Consider the following 9,882-nt stretch of genomic DNA (forward strand, 5'->3'; position numbering starts at 1 on the left):
AATTCTGTCCAAAAATGGTTCATGCGCATTATGCACCAGAAGAGATGAAGCAATGCTCACACATTGGAAACGTTGATCATCGTAGAGTTTGTGAGGCAACCAAACATTTTCTTTATGGAGTTTTCCCATATTCTTTAGATGTTTATGTATTGTTTCATGAGAGACATGCAATTTCAGGGCCATTTCATGAGTGTGTTGCCTTGGGTTAGACTCAACAAGTGTCTTCAGAGCATCAATATCAATTCCAACATCACAGTTTTTAAGGCTAAAGTCATCTGAACGAAATTTGCTGAACCAATGTTGACACCTACGAACGTTCAAAACATTTTTCATAAACTTCTTTGATATTCTTTGTGGCTACAGAGGCATTGTTTCCCTTCTTGTATTCAAACAACATTACATGCTAAATGTGTGTCACGTCGTGTACCATCACTATAAGGGATTAGAGTATACTAAACTTTACACATTATATATGCTACACTAATGTGACGTTTAAGTGGTTCGTTTAACTATTATACTTGATGTACGTTTGGGGGGGAGGGTAATGAAAGTGTTCCAAAATGCAACATTAATTTCTTGACGACCTAATATTTGTGATATTTTGTTACAATAACAGCAAATATTATACTTATTCTTGCCAGTAAAACCTCGAGGTACATTCAAGAAAACTCATACATGTACTTATCTACATTTACCAATTTGCAGGAGAGAGACACACACAGAATAAAACTTCACGAGTTAATGGAGGAAAATGCAACACTTCAGATGGAAAAGAAACTAGCATTTGATGAAGTGAGTGAAGTAGAAGAAAGAATGAAGAGCCACGATTTATTGGATTCCCCATGTAAGTCGTGATATTATGTAAAAAAACTATCTGTGAAACTGTCATTTAGAAGTGAAAAAAAAACAGAAAACATGATTATAAACCCTCCAAAATGTTTAGTCTTTCCTGTGTTAAAATGATGCTTTTTTTACATTATTGGAGGCCCAAGTACAGCCTAGCATCTTAGATTAAAGATCTGGGGGTCTTGGATTTGAGACATGATACTACCTAATACGTTTCACACTTCCAGATGCATCATAGGGGTGACAGTGAATCCTGCAATTTGGTTAATGAGAGTAGCTGTTTCAGACTCCAGGTGCTGCCAAGCCTTTCCCCTTCCCTCCAGTTTACAGTTGAAAGCATAAACCATATCTAACTTTTTAACCCATTGTGTACATAATGTTACTCAGGTGAATAAATACATTATTACGAGTAATTTAATGTGAAAATTTCAAAAGCCTAAACAGTTATAAATGTTAATTAAATATTTTATCAATTTTAATATCCTTTCTGGATTTGATATTAGGTAATTTAGATCAGAGTAATCTGCTAAATAAAGGTAAATTTTTCATGTGTGTTGATGTGAAGTATTTACTCGATACCCTTATGTTACCATATGTTGAACATTTATTCATAAGGAATATTTATTCAATAGCATTATGTTACCATGTGTTGAACGTGTATTCATATAGTATTTACTCAGTACCATTATGTCACCACATCAAAGACGTGTTGATATGGGTTCTCTACTCATGGCATTGTTACCATGTCAAAGTGTGTTGATATAGATTCTTTACTAGATGCTATAATGTTGCCATGTGTTGATATGAAGTCTACTTGATACAGTTATATTACTGTCAAACATGTGTTGGTATGGAGTCTCTACTCGATAAAGTTATATTACTGTAACATTTGTGTTTCTATGAGGGTCTCTACTCAATGCAGGTATGTTACTGTGCCAAACATATGTTGAGTTTTTACTTGATATGGCTTGTTATCATGTTGACCACCTTGTGTTGATATGGGGTCTTTACTTATTTAACCATGTCAAACACATGTGTTGGTATGGAGTCTTTACACAGTATTTTAGTGTGACATGACTAGGTGAAGTGCCTATAAATTTTGCCTTCCAAGTTCTGACTTTGCTGTTTGTTTCACCTCATTCAAGTTACCTGCGGATTCTAAGAGCTTTAGGCCTTTAATTTTTCACAACTACATTTACTTAATTTTAATATTTTATAATTCTTTGAACCACACCTGACCACCATGACAAGTAATAAAGTACTCACAGGAATATGGAGAGTTTAGGGTAAACAAAATCACCCAACATCTAACTATGAGCATCTGCTTTTGTAAGTAACTGTAACCCTATTTTTTTTTCATCTACCATCTTTGTTGTTCAAAGATATTTCACATAGTTTCAAATATGAATTTTAGAAAACCCAAAACATATCACTCACTAGATTAAATTGTGTGAAAACTACTATAATTTTTCTGGCTTTCTAGTTAACCTGAGATAAAAAAATTCCATTCCTTCTCTGGTCAGTGTTTTCCATCCAAACCTGTTAAGCTCTGATGGAAAATTATTGACTTTTATGGTTCAAACAAAGCAGTCGATCATGTGATGTACATAGTGTACAGTTTCCTCTTTTTTTTCTTCTTTGGCTTTTCCCTTTCACAGGAATCATCATCCTTCACATATGTTGCCCTCCTCCAATCATCTTTATTCATTGCCAGGTCTTCTACAATTCTTTCTTGTTCGTGTTTTCTTTAATCCCATCTTTTAAATGCTTTACTGACCTGTTTTCTTTTGCCAGCTTCTGATAGTTCTAATGCTCTCCTTATTGCATGTTCTTCTTCTCCTCTTCTTTTGATGTGATCAAAGCACCTTAACCTCCTCAGCTCACTTCTCTCTCGCTCCTCTATTCCACAAGCTTCTGCCATTTCATTAATTTTCTTATTTGTTCTCCTCTCCTTAAAAAATCCCCCCAACAGCCATCTCAGCATTCTCATTTCTGTTCTTATCAAGAATCCTTCTTCTTCAGGGTCCAGGTCCTGGTTCCTTAGAGAAGTACTGGTCTAATCATGATCTTATACACTTTGGCTTTCAGTGCCCTTGATGTCCTTTAGTCAAAGATGACTGTGGCTACTTCCTTCCATTTCTTCCAATCCACCTGAATTTTACCTGTCACAGCTTTCTCATTTCCTCCTTCACTTTGGATTGTACTTTCTAAATACCTAAAGTCTTTTACCTGTTCCAGTGGCTTCATATTTACATCTGTGATCTTGACCTTCTTCTTACCTTGTTCATTCATCATGACTTCCATTTTTCTGGCATTCAATTTCAAGCCTCTTCTTTCTACACTCTTCTTCCACAATTAAGTTACATTATTAACTCCTGTTCACTTTCAGTTGTTAGAGCAAAGTTATCAACAAATTATAGTTCCCATAGGGGTCTCTTATTCTCTTTCCCAGTACTTTTTCTTTCATTTTCAACAGATGCTCCACCAGTTTTATTCCTCTAGTTCACACTCAGTAGCATCTGTTTGTAGATGGGTGTCAATAGGCTCTCTCTCTATTCTGTGGGAATCTGCTCTTTCCTCTTGATGTTCTTCAACAAGGCCCATACATACTCAACTCCCTCCATCATTTGCTAGTGCCTTGACCATATCAGTGACAATCTTTGATGGACCTCCTGTCTTGACTATCTTTGTTTTTCTGATTGCTTCTTTGTCCTCTGGTCTACTTCAGTCTTCTTGTCTTCTGACTCATTTTTTGATGTTCATTAGTACCATTTTCATTTTTGTTTTACTACATTTTCATTCATCAGGAGCTTTCTTTGTCCTTAATTATTTTGATCACTGTGATATTTCTCTTTGCCATTTCCCTTTGCTTGGTTATTCTGTATACCTTCTTCTCTGCTTCTGATGTCTCCATGTTGTCATACCAATTTTTATTGCCTTGTTTTTTGCCACACTTTTTTGTGCACCATTCTTACAGAGTCGTCATCCTTTATCTGCTATTCTTTGAAGGCCTCTTTCTTTTCCTTAATGGTTTGCTGTACTTTTTGCTTCACTACCATGCTTTCATCTGTTTGGGTCCTTGCCCATTTGGTTTGCCAAAAATGTTTTCTACCTCTTAAATCTTTAGTACTTTTCAGTAACTCTTTACATTTCCAGCAGTCTTTTTTTATCACTGCCTTTCTGTATTGCTCTTGATTTTCTCTTTCTATCCTTCACACTTTAATCTTCTCAATTCCTTTCATCTTGTTCCTCTTATTCTCCATCTCCATTATTAACATTCTATGTTGGTGTGCCATTGCTTCTCCTGTTATCACCTTAATACCCAACACCTTTTTTCTGTCCCTTCTTTGGACTAAGATGTAGTCAATCTGCATCTTATTTTGTTTGTTCTTGTATGGGATAAGGTGCTTCTTTTTCTTTTGGTACCCCATGTTTGTGAGGAACAAATTTATACTCTCTGCATTTCTACCAGTCTCTCTCCTTCCACATTTCTTATTCTATATCTTCTCCCCTCAAACCCATCTGCTTTTTCTCCCAGGTCAGCTCCCATTATCAACATCTCACTACCTGATATCCGTATAATCATGTCTTTTAGCTTCTCTTCAAAAGTTCTCTTTCTTCTTGTCAGAACATCCTGTTTGCTGGTCATAACCTGCACTATGTTCAGTAACCCTTCTTCACTTGTAACCTTTACACAAATGAGTCGGTTCGATGTACTTTCTACTTCGACCACATTCCTCTTGAATTCTTTATTTAACACAATTCCAACTCTATTCCTTCCTTTTGATCTACCTGAGTAGAACAGCTTGTAGCTCACACCTATCTCTTTAGAACTTTGACCTTTCCACTTGGTCTCTTGAATACATGCAATCTTCACTTTTCTTCTTTCTAGTGCACCTGCTAGTTTTTGCCTCTTCCATCTTACTATCCTTAGTGTCCCAGCTTTCTTCTTTAGCCACCTTTGTGGTACCCCTTGCCAACTCATCACACTGCCTAGTGGATAGCAGTGCTCCTCTCCTTGGTGGATGCCCTAGCTGTATGTCACACTCCATTACTCTTTTCCATATTTATTGTGAAAAGTTTTATGCTCTGTTTTCAAGCCCTGACAGCAACCTTTCTCAACTGGGCTTGGTATTGGCTATGGCAGAGTGTACAGTTTACTCTTTCTATTGGTTATAAGAGTCATCAATGAAATAACAACAACAGCTTCTGTCTTTGCAGAAAAAACTTTTCGATCACAAAGAAACTGCGGGACATAAAGCTATGGTAAAATTGTTGGCTGAAGCTGACAAAGAGACCACTGAAAATGTGTGTTTGAAAGCATCATCTCGCAAAAAAGTGATTACTGCAATAATTTTTTTGCACACCATATAAGGTAGCAAAAGAAAACCAATCCTTTCATAATTTTGAATCTGAAATAGATTTACAAGAACTAAATGGAATTGACATCGGCTGTATCCTTCAAACATCAGATGCATGTATTAATATTGTGAATCACATTAGTGATGAAATGAAAAAAAAATTACTTAATATAGTTGCTAAATCAAAACTAGAATTTCATTAATAATCGATGAGTCAACTTCAATGAGTAAAAAATCTATCTTAATAGTGTATTTCCAATCTGTATCCTGATAATGGAATGAACTCACCGGTAAATTTATTTTTGCACTTGATTGACCTTGAAAATGTTACTGCAAAAGGAATTTTTGATTCTTTACTCAATTGTCTTCAGTCTTACAAAATGAATGAAGACTACCTGAAAAGTTATGTACTTTGTGTGATGGTGCAGCCATGATGCTGGGGAGTAAAAGGAGCTAAGAAACTGTTGAAAGACCAATTTCCTTCTGTAATTGTGTGCCACTGTGCTAATCATAGATTAGAACTGTCAGTTGGTGACGCGGGGATCAACAGATTTAAAGCATTTATTGATAAACTTTATGTCTTGTATCATGTGTTGCCTAATAATAGCAGAGAACTTAAAGTGTGAGGGAACTTGCTTGCTGGAGATTTAACTTTTAAAAATTAGCCAAATTTTAAGCACTTGATGGGTGGCATGTAGTTTTTGGTCAATTTCAGCTGTTTGGGAAAACTATGAAGCATTAGTGCAACTTATCATCAACAAGAGACAAAAAAGAGTATTGTGCATAGGAGGGATTACAGCAAAAAATTACAAGCACAGAATTTCTATTGGATCTGGGATTGATGTGTGATGCTCTCCAAGAATTATCCGAATTGAGTTTGGACTTATAAGAGTGTGATATAGATTTGCACAAGGCAGATCAAAAGATAAAAGCTCTTGTACAAATGTTTGAAGAAAGACGATTCTAAGCCCATATTATAAAAATGCCACCAAAGCTGCCAAAAATCTTCAATTTCAGGGAGTTTCAATTTACAACAAAGATTGCAAAAAGGATCCTCCAATTAATCCGGAAGCTTTTTACAGAACCTTGAAAAAATCGATCGAAAATAGGTTGCTTTTTAGTGAAGATGGCAATATAGCACAGTGTGCAGGCGTGCTTGATAAAAAATATTGGCCTGAAAATGTTGATGCTCCTTTAACATTCAGTGAGGTGGAGGTCAGAAAAATTATCAATAAGACTTTAGCTAAATGAAAGAGATATGATTTGTGGATTTTGTCAGTATTTATTTTGAAAGATGGATCTGGAAAAATTGCAGCATTTGAAAAATGCTCCGAGTATTATTCCCATTTCTTCCAGTGAATGTGAACGAGGGTTTTCGCAGATGAATTTGATTGTTACCCCAACCAGAGCTTCGTTGATGACAAAAAAACATTTTGGCACATTTGGACCGCCCCTTCCATGCTTTGACCCAAAATAATACGTAGAATCATGGTTGCTTCGAAAACTTCAAGGAACAAAGTCGGGATATCACATCAGATGATAACATGATAAAAATTTGGAATTTTCTATAAAAAGGTAATTCAGTATGTTTTCATCTCTTAATTTCTTATATATATGAATACCAGCACTTTTTTTTTTACAAATAAAGCACTGCATACATGTAATTGAAATAATTAACCCATAAATAAACAACATTTGATAGAGAAATTTGAAGTCTCCATTTATTCAAAAACTTCTCCCTCTTGTTACCTAGAGGGAAAATTCACTTCTGCCTGTTTTGAAAGTCTGACTTGACTCCTGAATGTACCATTGTGTTACTGTGTCAAACGTGTGTGTGTGTATGATAATAAGGAGTCTTTACTTTGTAACATTATCTTACCATATCTAACATGCGTGTGTGTTAATAGGGAGTTTGCTTGATAACTTTACCATGTTGAACATGTGTGTTGATATGGAGTCTTTCCTCAATAACAATTTTGCTACTGCATTCAAATGTTATTCATTCATTAAAAGAAAAGTTTGTTCTCCTTGATTATGAATATTTGTTTGATCTAGCTGCATCACAAATGAAAGTCAATTAATACTAACACTTTTCTCAAAATATTGCTTAATACTAACACTTTTCTTAAAATATTGTTTAATACTTCTATTAAAATATTGTTTAATACTAACACTTTTCTTAAAATATTGTTTAATACTAACACTTTTCTTAAAATATTGTTTAATACTTCTATTAAAATATTGTTTAATACTAACACTTTTCTTAAAATATTGTTTAATACTTCTCTTAAAATATTGTTTAATACTTCTCTTAAAATATTGTTTAATACTTCTCTTAAAATATTGTTTAATACTAACACTTTTAAAATATTGTTTAATACTAATACTTTTAAAATATTGTTTAATACTAATACTTTTAAAATATTGTTTAATACTAATATTTCTCTTAAAATATTGTTTAATACTAACACTTCTCTTAAAATATTGTTTAATACTAACACTTCTCTTAAAATATTGTTTAATACTAACACTTCTCTTAAAATATTATTTAATACTAATACTTCTCTTAAAATATTGTTTAATACTAATACTTCTCATAACATATTGTTTAATACTAATACTTCTCTTAAAATATTGTTTAATATTAACACTTCTCTTAAAATATTGTTTAATACTAACACTTCTCTTAAAATATTGTTTAATATTATCTCTCATAACATATTGCTTTTTTGACATCTAAATTTTTATTTGAGTTCAAGTGAGAAAGAAGGAAATTAAAGTTGACTACTTTTTCTTACATATGAAATATATTTGTTCCCTTCTCATTTAGCACTAGAAAACAGTCTTCATGAACAACTAAACACAGATGCCCAGACTAGAGCACTCCAGCTAGAGTTAGAAAATCAGAGGTTACAGGGACTGTTAGATAGTTACAAAACATCGTCTCTTTCTTCCAGTCTTTTGGAGGTGAGGATTGCTGTTATATATATAGATAAATAGCTCATTAATTATCAATTACAATTATTGTTAATAGGCAATTTAGATCATCACTATTAAACAACAAATAATTTATAATCATTTTATACATTTATTTCCTTTCCTGGTTAGTCATAACGAATAAAGCTTGTGGTAATACCACCCAAAAAGCATTGGGGATATCCAATTAAAATCCAAAACACCAAAGTTAAACAAGTTGACCATCATGGAAAATCAAAAGAAGGGTGTGGAGGTGAGTGCTTAAACCCACAATGTCTCACCTCCTACTGCCTTTTGTTGTCTGCAGCCAGATGCGGGGAGGCAGTTACCCTTAAAGTTATTTAAGTTTTAAAAGTAGAAACACAACCACCCATAATTTCTACAGTATAGATCTTATAATGGTCTTAAAGAATGAAAATGAAAGTAAGAAAACTTACTAATAAATTGTTGTAGAGTTATTCAAGTATAACATGGGAAAGCTGAGTCAGGCCCAGCTACTTGAAGTTGGTTTTTCCAGTCCTGGCATACCGAATAATAAACTAAGTTAGTTATTCAAGGTCACCCTTGATAAACTAATGATCTCTTAATAAGGAATTTTCCATCATTGAAAGTTTGTTAATTAAAATAAATTTATATTTATTATAAAAAATAGTAAAAAAGAACCCTAGTTGTATATCTCTACAATATTTGTTATTTGTATATTTAGTTTAAAAAATGTTTAAATACCAATTCATTTAACTATACATTCTGATATATTGATGATTTAATTTCAATAAATAACTTAGACTTTGCCCCAAATATAATATATCCTAAGGAACTAGCAATAGACAAAAGCAATAGGAATGATTCTAATGTTAATTATCTAGACATAGACATTTATTTTGTAGAAGGCAGAGTTCAGTTGACCATTTTTAATAAAAGAAGGAAATTTAATATTTCCATCCTTAGTTTACCTACTCCCCATAGTATTATTATGAATGTATTGTTAAAAGGGATTATTATATCACAACTGAAGAGATTTTTAATGGAATGTAATAGTAAATTTTATGGATAATGTTTCCTTATTCATAAATAAACTAAAAAATAATGAATATAGAGAAATACAACTAAGTTTCATTTTTTATTATTTTTTATAATAAATATAAATTTATTTTAAATAATTAACTTTCAGTGATGGAAAACTCATTACTTAGAGTTCATTAGTTTATCAAGGGTGACCTTGAATAACTAACTTAGTTTTAAACAAAAAGTTTATTATTTAGTATGCCAGGACTGGAAATACCAACTTCAAGTAGCTGGGCCTGACTCAGCTTTCCCATGTTATACTTGAATAAATCTTTGACAATTTATTAGTAAGTTTTCTTACTTTCATTCTTTAAGACCTTTATAAGGGTGGTGGGTTGGAAGTTCTATACTGTAGAAATTGTGGGTGGTTGTGTTTCTACTTTTAAAACTTAAATAACTTTAAGGGTAACTACCTTCCCACATCTGGCTGCAGACAGTGAAAGGCAGTAGGAGGTGAGACATTGTGGGCTTAAGCACTCACCCCCACACCCTTGTTTTGATTTTCCATGATGGTCAACTTGTTTAACTTTGGTGTTTTGAATGTTGCGTGATAGATGGGATATCCCAATGCTTTTTGGGTGCTATTACCACGAGCTTTATCCATTATGATTATAGATGACTAACCAGGAATGGA

At 33.3% G+C, this 9,882-nt stretch overlaps 1 protein-coding gene across 3 annotated transcripts in view; it reads left to right on the forward strand.

Annotated features, from left to right (window-relative positions):
* LOC106462672 (girdin-like) overlaps positions 1 to 9,882 on the forward strand; it is an 80,120-nt gene that overhangs the window by 51,449 nt on the left and 18,789 nt on the right. For all 3 annotated transcript variants that reach the window (XM_022390000.1, XM_022390001.1, XM_013922617.2), the window contains 2 exons: positions 706 to 844; positions 8,038 to 8,174. In XM_022390000.1, the coding sequence (XP_022245708.1) occupies positions 706 to 844; positions 8,038 to 8,174 (276 nt within the window). The remainder of the gene's footprint in view (positions 1 to 705; positions 845 to 8,037; positions 8,175 to 9,882) is intronic.

The sequence above is a fragment of the Limulus polyphemus genome, unplaced genomic scaffold (assembly GCF_000517525.1).
Source record: "Limulus polyphemus unplaced genomic scaffold, Limulus_polyphemus-2.1.2 Scaffold1222, whole genome shotgun sequence".
Lineage (NCBI taxonomy): Eukaryota > Metazoa > Arthropoda > Merostomata > Xiphosura > Limulidae > Limulus > Limulus polyphemus.